Source organism: Engystomops pustulosus, chromosome 10, assembly GCF_040894005.1.
Source record: "Engystomops pustulosus chromosome 10, aEngPut4.maternal, whole genome shotgun sequence".
NCBI classification, from domain to species: Eukaryota; Metazoa; Chordata; class Amphibia; order Anura; family Leptodactylidae; genus Engystomops; species Engystomops pustulosus.
In genome coordinates, this window is record NC_092420.1 from 102,836,782 (window position 1) to 102,854,331 (window position 17,550).

Here is a 17,550-nt window from a genome sequence, read left to right on the forward strand (position 1 = left end):
GTTGCTGACATTCGGGTAGTTTACAGCGCGGTGCTGGTCCATGGGGCGCCGCAGCAGCTGTGTCCCGTCTCTGTCACTTGTCTCATGCAGGTCGGAGAGTAATGGGTACAATATGTTTTTGTCAGTGGGTCTTTCTCCTCAGTGGAGACCTTGGCCGCCTGGACACGAGACGTGGCGCCCTTTACCCCGCTCCTGACATTAGTGATTTGAGGGGCTGTAAATATCCGGATGACAGACATTTCTGCAGGAAACATAGAATGCGGTAGAACCAGAGGAATTCAATTCCCCACTAAACGACTACAGCACCCAGGGAGGGGATGACAAGTCCTTTCTAGAACTCCCTCTCCTGAAATCTCATCTGTTTACCTAAAAAAATAAATTCACCATCAAAGTTATATGCAAATGAGCAGAGAAGAGTCATCGGTGCCTGAAATGAGTCAAGTTTAGAGGCTGCAGGGTGAGAGTCACTTATGACTCTTCAGTTCTATAGCACCTACAATCATGCTGCTGGTGTCATATCAAAGAGAAGAATCTTATCTTTAAGATCACATCAGGCTCGCGGTTCCTGGATCTACAGGTAACCAGGCACTCTGCATGCATCTCTATGGGATTGCGTATGATAGGCAGATAATGGGGCACCGATTAACCCCTGCAATTGATGTGAGATTTAGAAGAGGGACACGTAATGAAGGGCTTATTACTAGCAAGAAAAGTAATTCTATTCAAATGGAAACGCAAAGCATCTCCGAAACTGCAGGAGTGGGAAGGTAGAATGGACCTATTACTATGTGCAGAACTACAGGAGGGAATAGGTAAAGGCATGGAGCCGAAGAGATAAGGAAGTCTGGTATGAAAGAGCAGGTCCAAAATAAAATCATTGAAAATAATGTTTGTGTTATAAGAAATGGCAAAATCTAGGGTTTAGAAGTATATTAACCGTCATACTGAAGAGTCTTACACGTTCCTTCCAGGCAGCTCATCGTCATCCACTTGGGGCGGGTATCTATAAAGGAAAATACTAAGCTCCTCATGATTGCAACTGTAAATGACGTAAATGGTTAACCATGTAAATGGCGCACTTTTTGTATGTGAAGATATCTATGTAAAATAAAAAATATAATGGGGACAAGGGACCTTCAAACCCTGTCAAAGGAAATCTACCACCTCGTGTAACCCAGCGCTTACACCAGCATACATTTATATAGATAATCGCCTGCTGTTTGCTCGTGAAAAAGACTTGAATCTTTCGGGGGGGGGGGGGGTAGGTTTCTTCAGATGTGTTACCAGAGCCCCTCCGCGCTCTGACGATACCAGCCACACATCACTTCTAACCCTCCTGCTGTCTGCTGCAATACTGGACTGACGTCATTGGGGGGATGCAGCAGGTTAGGAGTGCTGCAGTGGTCACGTTGGAGCGTGGAGGGGTTCTGGTAACGCTCCCCTTTCCCGGAGCCTTTCAGCCTAATTTACATAAATATTGAAGTCTTTTTTTTTCAAGCAATCAGCCTTTAAGCCTGTACAGAGCACCAGTGGTAATTTCCCCTAAATTTACCCCTAAAATACCAGCCCCTCCGGCAGGGAATGAATTATCTTTTCCAGCATTATGCTACAATTCACCCGTCACTTTCAGAGACTGGAGGGGGTGCGTCACGTCAGATGCCCCTTTTAGAGATTGGAGGGGGTGCGTCACGTCAGATGCCCCTATCTTGGACACAACAGACTAAAACTCTGCTTCTGGTGTCATTGTAAAGATGCAAACCTCATCTTTGGAAGGATTGTGGTTCTGTGAGCTACAGAACTGGAGATGCGGGTGATGACGCAGTTCTCCATTTCCAAATATCGCTCTAAGGCTGCAATCACACAAACGTATGGCGGGCGAGATACATCCAGCGTGCTGGAGAGGAGGAGGGGCGACCTCTCACGGCGTACGGCCGCACACGGGAAGATAAGACACCGTATCACTCCGTGCACCCATCGCCGTCTATGGGGGACGCAAGCATACGACACACGTCCCCCATACATTTGTATAAATGCAGCCTAACTGTGGGTATTTCTGGTTCTGTAGCTCACAGAAACACAAGCCTGATGCGATTTGAAAGATGAGATTTTAATACATTGCCTCCAAAATCCATAGAGTTGTCTGTAGTGACTCTCCCGCTCCAGCCTTGAAAATGACTCATCTCAGGCAAAAAGTGACTCTTCTTTGCATATGGATTTGGAGGCAATTTTAAACCTGGTAAATGGGCGTATACTAGAAATGGTATTTTATCCCAACGGGGATATTAGTTTATTAGTGATAAGGTCCAAGATCTGAGGGGCTCTATTGTAGGTGGGTGGGTAACATGACAAATTAATAGACACAAAGCGGCGTCATGTACAATACGTCCAGTTTTATTGTCCTCACATTATAAAACATAATAGTACCGTATATAACCGTAACATATATAAACCGTATATACATGAGGTCCGTGCGGGAGCGTGCGGAGGGTGAACAATACATGAAAATATATATTATAGAGATAGATATTTATACAAAGTTCTCAAAGTGCCTGAAGGTCCGACTTTATCCCCACGGATAATACAGAAAGATCCTGTAAGTTGCAGGATAATTGTCTAGAATGTTCTGTAACAATTGTGTCTAATTTGGCTTCATTCGAGGAGGGGTGGAGCTTGTGCAAGCCCCACCCACAAGTGGGCGTCCTGGTGGATTTTGGGGAGGGGTTTATAAGCTACGTTTATTAGAGGGGAGATCATCTAAGTATCGGTGTAAATGGAGGGAATCTGCGGGAGACAGTGATGGAAGGCGGCATTGGGGAAGAAGTCTCTTTCCTGGGGGCAGGGGGTCCGGCCGCTCTCTGGGGCGCAGTGTCCATCCGCATCAGTCGTGTGTAAGTCGTAACCTGCGGAGCAATAATATTATTAAGGATTTGGTCCTGGACCATAGAATGAAGCAAAGCTACAAGTGCACTGCTGCGCTGCTGCGGGTAGAGGCGATTTGCAGCCCTTGTGATTATCCAGGTTGGGTCCGCCCCCATAGCACTTGCAGGGTGATTTGCATATCCATAAAAAGATGATTATCTCTGCATTTCTTTATCATGTTGTGGCTTCTAGTTACACATCCAAACCCAATAAAGGGAATCTCCCAGAATCCATCAAGGGGCACTTACTGATAGATCCAGGCACCGGGACTGTGGGATCTGCTTATATTTGTTATCCATGGCCTTCTGCCTTCTAATATCAACCCTTACAATTATGTTAATGAGCCCGACAGGCTTTGTCTTCACAAGCCGTTACACTGTTTTCTCACAAGCCGTTACACTGTTTTCTCACAAGCCGTTACACTGTTTTCTCACAAGCCGTTACACTGTTTTCTCACAAGCCGTTACACTGTTTTCTCACAAGCCGTTACACTGTTTTCTCACAAGCCGTTACACTGTTTCTCTCTTGCTTTTTTTATTTTTAGAAGAACCCCCTACATGATGAGGCCGACCTATGGGGGAATGTTTGAGGACACTCAGAGATCACTTTTGAGAGTCAATAAAGGAAGAAATTTTGAAAACATATATATACACACACAGTATATATAGGGGGGGGGGAGCAGCGAGTCTGAGGAAGTACTGACCCAGGTCACTCCTCATGTACAAACTGGACTACTGATTTCTGTGAAAGTGATTAGATTTTAATAGTTTATGAGTTTCTGTACCTGCGTTCTGTGTGCCTGGGCCGAGGTACCGCTCTGGATCCAGTGTCTCTTCTGTACCTGCGTTCTGTGTGCCTGGGCCGAGGTACCGCTCTGGATCCAGTGTCTCTTCTGTACCTGCGTTCTGTGTGCCTGGGCCGAGGTACCGCTCTGGATCCAGTGTCTCTCTGTAGCATTCTGGGTACTGCACAAAACTGCCTTGAAATTCTGCACAAAAAAAAGTAGAATTCATGTTTTCTAACACTAAATATATAATACAATGTAAAATACCTATAAAGGGGTAATGTGGGGTATCTAAAAACTCAGCAATGTCTTCACTTCTGAGGGATGTTATTCACTGGTGTGAGGGACCTGGAAACATTGGGGGTCATTTACTAAGGGCCCGATTAGCGCTTTCCCGACGTGTTACCCGAATATTTCCGATTTGCGCCGATTTTTCCTGAATTGCCCCAGGTTTTTGGCGCACGCGATCGGATTGTGGCGCATCGGCGCTGGCATGCATGCAACGGAAATGGGGGGGCGTGGCCGAACGAAAACCCAACGGATTCAGAAAAACCGCTGCATTAAAAAAAAAAAAATTGGTCGCACGGGCCATACTCGCATGCACCAGGAAGAGATCAGTGAACTCCGACGCAACTCGGCGGACCTCGGCGCAGCAGCGACACCTGGTGGACATCGGGCGCAGGACCTTCATGAATCGCCAGAAGACCCGAACGCTCGTCGGAGAAGCCGCCGCTGGAACGCGAATGGACTGGGTAAGTGAATGTGCCCCATTGTGTTGTACTGAAGACATCCAGCCCCCTCAGTCACACTTGCTCCCTGCTGGGACTCATGGGGCTGGATTTCTTCAGTACATTGCTAGGAATCTTGCCTCTGGTCACATGATGCAATGACTCTGACTCTCTGGAGAGGAAGATTCTGTGACTCCGAGACGGATGGTCATTACATGGCAGTGTAAAGGTCCTGCTTCCAGGTCCCTCAAACCACATGAATTATTTGTACACAAGATGTTAGAGGATTTCATGCTGCAGTCTGCATCGTGTGTGCACATTATCACCGGTAATATCAGTAATTACATGACAGTATATATATATACCTTGCATCTGGAGGGACGGAGGGCTCTGAAAGGTCCGGTAACTTTTCCCCACTAAACTTTGCTGCCCGTGGTGAGACTTGTGGTGGGAGGTGGGAGAAGACCCTCGGTGCAGTAATGAAGACGAGAGGGTGGGCTTCATGGGGCCGGTGAGACCGTGTGGGGACATCCTGCAGGACACAGAGAGGATGGATGACGCTACATACAGAGACACCGTGTACCGCGGCTGACATGTTTATGACCCACTCAGCGCTCACAGATCCCGGGACGTGAATCACTCAGCGCTCACAGATCCCGAGACGTGAATCACTCAGCGCTCACAGATCCCGAGACGTGAATCACTCAGCGCTCACAGATCCCGGGGCGTGAATCACTCAGCGCTCACAGATCCCGAGACGTGAATCACTCAGCGCTCACAGATCCCTAGACGTGAATCCCTCAGCGCTCACAGATCCCGAGACGTGAATCACTCAGCGCTCACAGATCCCTAGACGTGAATCACTCAGCGCTCACAGATCCCTAGACGTGACCCACTCAGCGCTCACAGATCCCTAGACGTGAATCCCTCAGCGCTCACAGATCCCGAGACGTGAATCACTCAGCGCTCACAGATCCCTAGACGTGAATCACTCAGCGCTCACAGATCCCTAGACGTGACCCACTCAGCGCTCACAGATCCCGGGACGTGAATCACTCAGCGCTCACAGATCCCTAGACGTGACCCACTCAGCGCTCACAGATCCCGGGACGTGAATCACTCAGCGCTCACAGATCCCTAGACGTGACCCACTCAGCGCTCACAGATCCCGGGACGTGAATCACTCAGCGCTCACAGATCCCGAGACGTGAATCACTCAGCGCTCACAGATCCCGAGACGTGACCCACTCAGCGCTCACAGATCCCGAGACGTGAATCACTCAGCGCTCACAGATCCCGAGACGTGAATCACTCAGCGCTCACAGATCCCGGGACGTGACCCACTCAGCGCTCACAGATCCCGAGACGTGACCCACTCAGCGCTCACAGATCCCGAGACGTGAATCACTCGGCGCTCACAGATCCCGAGACGTGAATCACTCGGCGCTCACAGATCCCGGGGCGTGAATCACTCAGCGCTCACAGATCCCGGGACGTGAATCACTCAGCGCTCACAGATCCCAGGACGTGACCCGCTCAGCGCTCACAGATCCCGGGACGTGACCCACTCAGCGCTCACAGATCCCGAGACGTGACCCACTCGGCGCTCACAGATCCCGAGACGTGACCCACTCGGCGCTCACAGATCCCGAGACGTGAATCACTCGGCGCTCACAGATCCCGGGGCGTGAATCACTCAGCGCTCACAGATCCCGGGACGTGAATCACCCAGCGCTCACAGATCCCGAGACGTGAATCACTCAGCGCTCACAGATCCCGAGACGTGAATCACTCCGTGCTCACAGATCCCGGGACGTGAATCACTCAGCGCTCACAGATCCCGGGACGTGAATCACTCAGCGCTCACAGATCCCGAGACGTGAATCACTCAGCGCTCACAGATCCCGGGACGTGAATCACTCAGCGCTCACAGATCCCGGGACGTGAATCACTCAGCGCTCACAGATCCCGGGACGTGAATCACTCAGCGCTCACAGATCCCGGGACGTGAATCACCCTGATTGTCCCCCTGCTCCTCGCCCTGATTGTCCCCCCGCTTCTCGCACCGATTGTCCCCCCGCTCCTCGCCCTGATTGTCCCCCTGCTCCTTGCCCTGATTGTCCCCCCGCTCCTCGCACTGATTGTCCCCCCGCTTCTCGCACTGATTGTCCCCCCGCTCCTCGCACTGATTGTCCCCCTGCTCCTCGCACTGATTGTCTCCCTGCTCCTCGCCCCGATTGTCCCCCTGCTCCTCGCCCCGATTGTCCCCCTGCTCCTCGCCCCGATTGTCCCCCTGCTCCTCGCCCCGATTGTCCCCCTGCTCCTCGCCCCGATTGTCCCCCTGCTCCTCGCCCTGATTGTCCCCCGCTCGCGGCCGCTCAGACATTAATCACCGCCCCTCCCCCCAGAGTAAACAGCTCCTCATGCTGTCACATCCTGCACCAACATTTGCAAGTAAATTAGGAGGTAATTTTACAGAAATATTTGGATGTCGCTTTATGAGGGTTTGGAGAGGGGGGGAGGGTTTGAGCTCGTTTTGGCGCAAACATCGTCTCACACACAATTTAACCCTTCAAACACTTGCATCTTTTTTGACAACCGTAGATGAAGACCTGCGGCCACAACAATATAATGACAGATTCTCTGCCTTAGAATTATGGGATTTACTCTTTTTGGGAACAATTTTAATAATGGCCAAAATTAGGTTTACTTTAATTGTGGCTTCAGTCCTAGTGGACAACGAGGTGGCGCCAGGTACCAGTATCAAAGGGGGAGGATCCCCTATACGTAGCGGGCGTGGGTAGACGCGGCTCTGCGACAAATATATGGTGTGGACTATGTGATTAAATTCTGATGGATTGTTTCAAGATTTTTGTCAATGTATCTTTTGAAAATTGATAAAGGAAGAATCAAAGGAAATCTACCACCAGGATGAAGGACTGTAAACCAAGGTGGAAGATGAAATTTAAGTGAAAAAGTTGTATCAAATCCCTTTGATTATGGAGCTTGGTGCCAGTTCTCACACGTTCTCTCCAACTGCACAGGTGCCATGACATCAAGGCATCTAAGGGGTCAACAGAGGAGATAGGTAAGTAATAGTGTAGTAGAGTGATCAGTATTGGAGGAGAGAGATCAGTATTGGAGGAGAGAGGTCAGTAGTGGAGTAGAGAGGTCACTAGTGGAGTAGATAATTCAGTACTGGAGGAGAGAGGTCAGTAGTGGAGTTCAGTGGTAAGTATTAGGGGTGGCAGCACATGGCTACATGCCAATATGATCAGCATCCCCCCCCCAACTGCACAGGTGCCCGCGTCCTATTCCATCAAGGCATCTAAGTGGTCAACAGCTGTGGCCAAAGTAGATTCCTGCAGTGAATGGAACACAAGATTAAGTCACATGTTTCATAGTGATCAATTATGGATTTTCCTCGACTTAAGACTTTTGTACAGGACAGTAGTCAGAGACTCACAGCAGCATAAGTGACTATTGGGAGTATTCAGTCTGTCACATAATGCTCAGGACCTGGAATCACATCATCATTCTATGGTGACTACTTTTATTCCCTAGCACTGTCATCCTCTACTTAAAACAAAATGATTGTACAGGACAGTAGTCAGAGACTCACAGCAGCATAAGTGACTATTGGGAGTATTCAGTCTGTCACATAATGCTCAGGACCTGGAATCACATCATCATTCTGTGGTGACTACTTTTATTCCCTAGCACTGGCATCCTCTACTTAAAACAAAATGAATTTACAGGACAGTAGTCAGAGACTCACAGCAGCATAAGTGACTGATGGGAGTATTCAGTCTGTGACTTATGACCCTGCACTTGGACTCACAGCATCAACTATCTGATGACTACTACTTTGCCATGGTACTGTTGTCCTGTACTGATAACTAGATGATTGGACAGGGCAGCAGTTCAGTGGAGAGTCAGGGACTCACAGCAGCATAGGTAACTAATGGGAGTATTTGGTCTTTGAAATAAGGCCCAGAACCTGGACTCACAGCATCAATTATCTGATGACTACTTCCCCCTGATGCTACTGTTCTGGACTGAAAACAAGATCATAGTGCAGGACAGTAGTCAGGTACTCACAGCAGCATAGGGGACTGAAGGGAGTATTCATTCATCAACTATCTGATGACTACTTCCCCCTGATACTGTCCTGGACTGAACACAAGATTATTGTACAGAACTCAGGTCAAGAAGGGAGGCAGGGACTCACAGCAGCATAGACGACTACCCATGTGAACGGGTGGGGGAGGGGGGCTTCAGTGTCTGCTAAGGACCTCGTATGTGGAGAATTACTACAATACTTATGACGGTGGGAGTTGTGCCGCAGCCCTGGATGTGTTAGAATATCAAAGAAATTCTTTAACAAATATACAGAATTTGGCAAGAGAAAAAAACATGGAAAAACAAGTTCACAGATTTTGCCAGTTAAAATTTTGTCTGGAATACATTTAGAATTTTTAAAACTTCCACTGGAAAATACTGCTCCAAAATGTATTTCCCTTAGTGCAGGCTTAAAGGGGATGTCCAAGGGTGGAAAAACATGGCGGCTTCCTTCCACAAACAGCTCCTGACCATGGGCAGTGGGGTCCATTCATCCCTATACAACTGAGCTGCAATACCGGCACAGACCATGCTCAGGGGTGGCGCTGTTTTTACAGAAAGGCGCCATGTTTTTCGGTCACAGACAACTCTTTTAAAGAATAAGGTAGAGGGCCCCTCCTCAAAAGACAAAAAAATTCCTCTAACACTTGAAACAAAGAAAGAAAAGGAAAAAAAAGCTTTTACAGAGAAAAATATTGGAAAAATTTCTACTGCGCAAAATACACAAAGACACCAGCAATGCAGCAGCTGTAAGGAAACCAGGAGCCATGGTCTCCATTCTTCCAGGCCATCGTTATCCCGGTGATCACAGGATTGTTACAGATCACTTGATACTTTTTATATTTCCAGTAGATATAATATGACTATAATGTAGTAATTGTCCTACACTGGAGTCCCTGCGCGGCTCAGCCTCCTCCTGGCAGATATTACGGACCACCCGGCTGTCTTTTCTGTGTGTACAGACCTCAATGTATGGATTGGAAGGCGCTGAAGGGTTCGGTGTTCCCCTCCATTGTTCCGATGATATGAAGCACATGGCCGCTAATGGACATTATGTTACAGTTTATAGACGGATACAATCTACACGAAGCCTTGAAATCATTAGAACCGCGCGGCCTCGCTGTGGAGATAATCGGGATGCCTTCAGTTTTGTTGGACATGTTTTGGGGCTGCAGAGTAGGTACCTATTGCACAGGTGTAACCCTAGAGGCGCTGTATCCCCCAGCACCAGGTCACTGTCACATGGCACAGGCGGTGCGGCCCCTACTGTGTCCTCTTACTGTCCCCTGACCTTAGACCGTCCCTGACCGTTCTGCCCCGACCTTAGACCGTCCCTGACCGTTCTGCCCCGACCTTAGACCGTCCCTGACCGTTCTGCCCCGACCTTAGACCGTCCCTGACCGTTCTGCCCCGACCTTAGACCGTCCCTGATTGTTCTGCCCCGACCTTAGACCGTCCCTGATTGTTCTGCCCCGACCTTAGACCGTCCCTGATTGTTCTGCCCCGACCTTAGACCGTCCCTGATTGTTCTGCCCCGACTTTAGACCGTCCCCGATTGTTCTGCCCCGACCTTAGACCGTCCCCGATTGTTCTGCCCCGACCTTAGACCGTCCCCGATTGTTCTGCCCGACCTTAGACCGTCCCCGATTGTTCTGCCCCGACCTTAGACCGTCCCCGATTGTTCTGCCCCGACCTTAGACCGTCCCCGATTGTTCTTTTCCCCGACCTTAGACCGTCCCCGATTGTTCTGCCCCGACCTTAGACCGTCCCCGATTGTTCTGCCCCGACCTTAGACCGTCCCCGATTGTTCTGCCCCGACCTTAGACCGTCCCCGATTGTTCTGCCCCGACCTTAGACCATCCCCGATTGTTCTGCCCCGACCTTAGACCGTCCCCGATTGTTCTGCCCCGACCTTAGACCGTCCCCGATTGTTCTGCCCCGACCTTAGACCGTCCCCGATTGTTCTGCCCCGACCTTAGACCGTCCCCGATTGTTCTGCCCCGACCTTAGACCGTCCCCGATTGTTCTGCCCCGACCTTAGACCGTCCCCGACCGTTCTGCCCCGACCTTAGACCGTCCCCGACCGTTCTGCCCTGACCTTAGACCGCCCCCGACCGTTCTGCCCTGACCTTAGACCGCCCCCGACCGTTCTGCCCCGACCTTAGACCGTCCCTGATTGTTCTGCCCCGACCTTAGACCGTGCCCGATTGTTCTGCCCCGACCTTAGACCGTCCCTGATTGTTCTGCCCCGACCTTAGACCGTCCCTGGCCATTCTGCCCTGACCTTAGACCGTCTCTGATTGTTCTGCCCCGACCTTAGACCGTCCCTGATTGTTCTGCCCCCAGGCCTTGATATGCTCCTATATGCAGTTGTATAGACAGTACCTCTCCAGAGCGCTCTCAGCCATAGACAGCAGACAGTTGGTGGGAGAGTCCAGTCCAGCGCAGCGTGACGGGACCGCCGAGCCCGGGGACATCATACCTGGACTGGTCATGTTCTGGTTATTACAGCAAAGACTGTACAACCCTGGAACAGAGAGAAAATCACAGGTCAGGAACGATAACAAATCAATGTGGATGAAAGATGAAAACATTCAGAGCTTATAGTGATGCACAGAAGCTGCGCAGTATTGTCTGCAGTGTGCGAGTGATGCAGCCGACAGGGAAAGTCTATGGAGAGGGAAGGGGGAGGAGTGAGCAGGAGTATGAGAGGAGAGGCACAGGTACAGACAGAGGCTCCCGGAGAGAATAGTAGAGTAAGGTTCTATCTCACCCCAAGTGCTTTATTCACATCACTACAGGCATTACTACTCTAATGTGACCCCCCCCCCCCCTCCGATAATGCAGCAATGTAAGGAGAGGTAGAAGCTGCTGCAGCTTATGGTGAGTTTCTATCCCACCCAAAGTGCTTTATTCACATCAGTACAGACAACACTACTCTATAATGTCCAATGTGACCCCTGATAATACCTGTAAGAAGCAATGTAAGCACAGGCAGAAGCTTCTGCAGCTAATGGTAAGTTGCTATTGCACCCGAAGTGCTTTATTCACATCTGTACAGGTCAGCACTTCTCTATATGCCCAATGTGACCCCTGATCAGGGGCGTTGCTAGGGTGGTAAAAGATCCGGGGCACGGGCCCCAATGCATGTGTATTGCACTTTCAGTAATGCCCCTCCTGTACATAACCCCCTCACATGTGGTTGTGCCAATAACAAGGTTACTTCTGGTATATACAGCTACAGAGAACAAAGGAGAAATCCCCATCACCACATCTTATGTTCCCCATTGTCCCTACATCTTTGTTCCCTGGCAGTGTTATCCTGGTGCTGCCCCTAACAATCCCCCCTCTTGCATTTAAACAACACCAGGTGCTCGTTACCCATCACATGTGTATTACTGGAAAATATATGTGATCAAACCAAGGCCCGTCCTAGTGACATGTGTGAACACGCTCCAAGAAATGTCCCCCACACAGCCCCCCCATAAGTAATGCCCTCACACAGCCCCCCAGTAATGTGCCTCACACACAGCCCCCCAGTAAGTAATGTGCCCCACACAGCCCCCCAGTAAGTAATGTGCCTCACACAGCCCCCCAGTAAGTAATGTGCCTCACACAGCCCCCCAGTAAGTAATGTGCGTCACACAGCCCCCCAGTAAGTAATGTGCCTCACACACAGCCCCCCAGTAATGTGCTCACACAGTCCCCCCCAGTAAGTAATGTGCCTCACACACAGCCCCCCAGTAAGTAATGTGCCTCACACAGCCCCCCAGTAAGTAATGTGCCTCACACAGCCCCCAGTAAGTAATGTGCCTCACACAGCCCCCCAGTAAGTAATGTGCCTCACACAGCCCCCCAGTAAGTAATGTGCCTCACACAGTCCCCCAGTAAGTAATGTGCCTCACACAGCCCCCCAGTAAGTAATGTGCCTCACACAGCCCCCCAGGAAATAATGTGCCTCACACAGCCCCCCAGTAAGTAATGTGCCTCACACAGCCCCCCAGTAAGTAATGTGCCCCACACAGTCCCCCAGTAAATAATGTGCCTCACACAGCCCCCCAGTAAATAATGTGCCCCACACAGCCCCCCAGGAAATAATGTGCCTCACACAGTCCCCCAGTAAGTAATGTGCCTCACACAGTCCCCCAGTAAGTAATGTGCCTCACACAGCCCCCAGTAAGTAATGTGCCTCACACAGCCCCCCAGTAAGTAATGTGCCTCACACAGCCCCCCAGGAAATAATGTGCCTCACACAGCCCCCCAGGAAATAATGTGCCTCACACAGCCCCCCAGTAAATAATGTGCCTCACACAGCCCCCCAGTAAATAATGTGCCTCACACAGCCCCCCAGTAAATAATGTGCCCCACACAGTCCCCCAGTAAGTAATGTGCCTCACACAGTCCCCCAGTAAGTAATGTGCCTCACACAGCCCCCCAGTAAGTAATGTGCCTCACACAGCCCCCCAGTAAGTAATGTGCCTCACACAGACCCCCAGTAAGTAATGTGCCTCACACACAGCCCCCAGTAAGTAATGTGCCCCACACAGTCCACCAGTAAGTAATGTGCCTCATACACAGCCCCCCAGTAAGTAATGTGCCTCACACACAGCCCCCCAGTAAATAATGTGCCTCACACAGTCCCCCAGTAAGTAATGTGCCTCACACAGCCCCCAGTAAGTAATGTGCCTCACACAGCCCCCAGTAATGTGCCTCACACAGCCCCCCAGTAAGTAATGTGCCCCACACAGCCCCCCAGTAAGTAATGTGCCTCACACAGCCCCCCAGTAAGTAATGTGCCTCACACAGTCCCCCAGTAAGTAATGTGCCTCACACAGCCCCCCACTAAGTAATGTGCCTCACCCCCCCCCCCAGTAAGTAATGTGCCTCACACAGTCCCCCCAGTAAGTAATGTGCCTCACACAGTCCCCCCAGTAAGTAATGTGCCTCACACACAGCCCCCCCAGTAAGTAATGTGCCTCACACAGCCCCCCAGTAAATAATGTGCCTCACACAGACCCCCAGTAAATAATGTGCCTCACACAGCCCCCAGTAAGTAATGTGCCTCACACAGCCCCCCAGTAAGTAATGTGCCCCACACAGTCCCCCAGTAAGTAATGTGCCTCACACAGCCCCCCAGTAAATAATGTGCCTCACACAGCCCCCCAGTAAATAATGTGCCTCACACAGCCCCCCAGTAAATAATGTGCCTCACACAGCCCCCCAGTAAGTACTGTGCCTCACACAGCTCCCCAGTAAGTAATGTGCCTCACACAGACCCCCAATAAGTAATGTGCCTCACACAGACCCCCAGTAAGTAATGTGCCCACACAGACCCCCAGTAAGTAATGTGCCTCACACAGCCCCCCAGTAAATAATGTGCCTCACACAGCCCCCCAGTAAATAATGTGCCTCACACAGCCCCCCAGTAAGTAATGTGCCCCACACAGTCCCCCCAGTAAGTAATGTGCCTCACACAGCCCCCCAGTAAATAATGTGCCTCACACAGCCCCCCAGTAAATAATGTGCCTCACACAGCTCCCCAGTAAGTAATGTGCCTCACACAGACCCCCAATAAGTAATGTGCCTCACACAGACCCCCAGTAAGTAATGTGCCCACAGACCCCCAGTAAGTAATGTGCCTCACACAGCCCCCCAGTAAGTAATGTGCCTCACACAGCCCCCCCAGTAAATAATGTGCCTCATACACATCCCCCCAGTAAGTAATGTGCCTCATACACAGCCCCCCAGTAAGTAATGTGCCTCATACACAGCCCCCCAGTAAATAATGTGCCTCACACAGCCCCCCAGTAAGTAATGTGCCTCACACAGCCCCCCCAGTAATGTGCCCACACAGCCCCCCATAAGTAATGTGCCCCACACAGCCCCCCAGTAAATAATGTGCCTCACACAGCCCCCCAGTAAATAATGTGCCTCACACAGCCCCCCAGGAAATAATGTGCCTCACACAGCCCCCCAGGAAATAATGTGCCTCACACAGCCCCCCAGTAAATAATGTCCTCACACAGCCCCCCAGTAAGTAATGTGCCTCACACAGCCCCCCAGTAAGTAATGTGCCTCACACAGCCCCCCAGTAAGTAATGTGCCTCACACAGTCCCCCCAGTAAGTAATGTGCCTCACACAGCCCCCCAGTAAGTAATGTGCCTCACACAGCCCCCAGTAAGTAATGTGCCTCACACAGCCCCCCAGTAAGTAATGTGCCTCACACAGCCCCCCAGTAAGTAATGTGCCTCACACAGCCCCCCCAGTAAGTAATGTGCCTCACACACAGCCCCCCCAGTAAGTAATGTGCCTCACACAGCCCCCAGTAAGTAATGTGCCTCACACAGTCCCCCCAGTAAGTAATGTGCCTCACACACAGTCCCCCAGTAAGTAATGTGCCCCACACAGCCCCCCAGGAAATAATGTGCCTCACACAGTCCCCCCAGTAAATAATGTGCCTCACACAGCCCCCCAGTAAATAATGTGCCTCACACAGCCCCCCAGGAAATAATGTGCCTCACACAGCCCCCCAGGAAATAATGTGCCTCACACACAGCCCCCCAGTAAGTAATGTGCCTCACACACAGCCCCCCAGTAAGTAATGTGCCTCACACAGCCCCCCAGTAATGTGCTCACACACAGCCCCCCAGTAAATAATGTGCCCCACACAGTCCCCCAGTAAGTAATGTGCCTCACACAGTCCCCCAGTAAGTAATGTGCCTCACACAGCCCCCAGTAAGTAATGTGCCTCACACAGCCCCCCAGTAAGTAATGTGCCTCACACAGACCCCCAGTAAGTAATGTGCCTCACACACAGCCCCCAGTAAGTAATGTGCCCCACACAGTCCACCAGTAAGTAATGTGCCTCATACACAGCCCCCCAGTAAGTAATGTGCCTCACACACAGCCCCCCAGTAAATAATGTGCCTCACACAGTCCCCCAGTAAGTAATGTGCCTCACACAGCCCCCAGTAAGTAATGTGCCTCACACAGCCCCCAGTAATGTGCCTCACACAGCCCCCCAGTAAGTAATGTGCCCCACACAGCCCCCCAGTAAGTAATGTGCCTCACACAGCCCCCCAGTAAGTAATGTGCCTCACACAGACCCCCAGTAAGTAATGTGCCTCACACAGTCCCCCAGTAAGTAATGTGCCTCACACAGCCCCCCACTAAGTAATGTGCCTCACCCCCCCCCCAGTAAGTAATGTGCCTCACACAGTCCCCCCAGTAAGTAATGTGCCTCACACAGTCCCCCCAGTAAGTAATGTGCCTCACACAGCCCCCAGTAAGTAATGTGCCTCACACAGCCCCCCAGTAAGTAATGTGCCCCACACAGTCCCCCAGTAAGTAATGTGCCTCACACAGCCCCCCAGTAAATAATGTGCCTCACACAGCCCCCCAGTAAATAATGTGCCTCACACAGCCCCCCAGTAAATAATGTGCCTCACACAGCCCCCCAGTAAGTACTGTGCCTCACACAGCTCCCCAGTAAGTAATGTGCCTCACACAGCCCCCCAGTAAGTAATGTGCCTCACACAGACCCCCAATAAGTAATGTGCCTCACACAGACCCCCAGTAAGTAATGTGCCCACACAGACCCCCAGTAAGTAATGTGCCTCACACAGCCCCCCAGTAAATAATGTGCCTCACACAGCCCCCCAGTAAATAATGTGCCTCACACAGCCCCCCAGTAAGTAATGTGCCCCACACAGTCCCCCCAGTAAGTAATGTGCCTCACACAGCCCCCCAGTAAATAATGTGCCTCACACAGCCCCCCAGTAAATAATGTGCCTCACACAGCTCCCCAGTAAGTAATGTGCCTCACACAGACCCCCAATAAGTAATGTGCCTCACACAGACCCCCAGTAAGTAATGTGCCCACAGACCCCCAGTAAGTAATGTGCCTCACACAGCCCCCCAGTAAGTAATGTGCCTCACACAGCCCCCCCAGTAAATAATGTGCCTCATACACATCCCCCCAGTAAGTAATGTGCCTCATACACAGCCCCCCAGTAAGTAATGTGCCTCATACACAGCCCCCCAGTAAGTAATGTGCCTCATACACAGCCCCCCAGTAAATAATGTGCCTCACACAGCCCCCCAGTAAGTAATGTGCCTCACACAGCCCCCCCAGTAATGTGCCCACACAGCCCCCCATAAGTAATGTGCCCCACACAGCCCCCCAGTAAATAATGTGCCTCACACAGCCCCCCAGTAAATAATGTGCCTCACACAGCCCCCCAGGAAATAATGTGCCTCACACAGCCCCCCAGGAAATAATGTGCCTCACACAGCCCCCCAGTAAATAATGTCCTCACACAGCCCCCCAGTAAGTAATGTGCCTCACACAGACCCCCAGTAAGTAATGTGCCTCACACAGCCCCCCAGTAAGTAATGTGCCTCACACAGTCCCCCCAGTAAGTAATGTGCCTCACACAGCCCCCAGTAAGTAATGTGCCTCACACAGCCCCCCAGTAAGTAATGTGCCTCACACAGCCCCCCAGTAAGTAATGTGCCTCACACAGCCCCCCCAGTAAGTAATGTGCCTCACACACAGCCCCCCCAGTAAGTAATGTGCCTCACACAGCCCCCAGTAAGTAATGTGCCTCACACAGTCCCCCCAGTAAGTAATGTGCCTCACACACAGTCCCCCAGTAAGTAATGTGCCTCACACACAGCCCCCCAGTAAGTAATGTGCCCCACACAGCCCCCCAGGAAATAATGTGCCTCACACAGTCCCCCCAGTAAATAATGTGCCTCACACAGCCCCCCAGTAAATAATGTGCCTCACACAGCCCCCCAGGAAATAATGTGCCTCACACAGCCCCCCAGTAAGTAATGTGCCTCACACACAGCCCCCCAGTAAGTAATGTGCCTCACACAGCCCCCCCAGTAAGTAATGTGCCTCACACACAGCCCCCCCAGTAAGTAATGTGCCTCACACAGCCCCCAGTAAGTAATGTGCCTCACACAGTCCCCCCAGTAAGTAATGTGCC

The 17,550-nt window shown here is 51.1% G+C and overlaps 1 protein-coding gene across 2 annotated transcripts in view; it reads right to left on the minus strand.

Annotated features, from left to right (window-relative positions):
* Positions 1-2,389: 2,389 nt before the first annotated feature.
* The window catches only part of GLIS1 (GLIS family zinc finger 1), a 118,453-nt gene continuing 103,292 nt past the window's right edge, over positions 2,390-17,550 (minus strand). For both annotated transcript variants that reach the window (XM_072128013.1, XM_072128012.1), the window contains exons 7-10: positions 10,939-11,080; positions 4,797-4,963; positions 3,704-3,907; positions 2,390-2,900 (exon numbers count right to left, since the gene is read on the minus strand). In XM_072128013.1, coding sequence (XP_071984114.1) covers positions 2,755-2,900; positions 3,704-3,907; positions 4,797-4,963; positions 10,939-11,080 — 659 coding nt within the window. In that variant the 3' untranslated portion in view covers positions 2,390-2,754. The remainder of the gene's footprint in view (positions 2,901-3,703; positions 3,908-4,796; positions 4,964-10,938; positions 11,081-17,550) is intronic.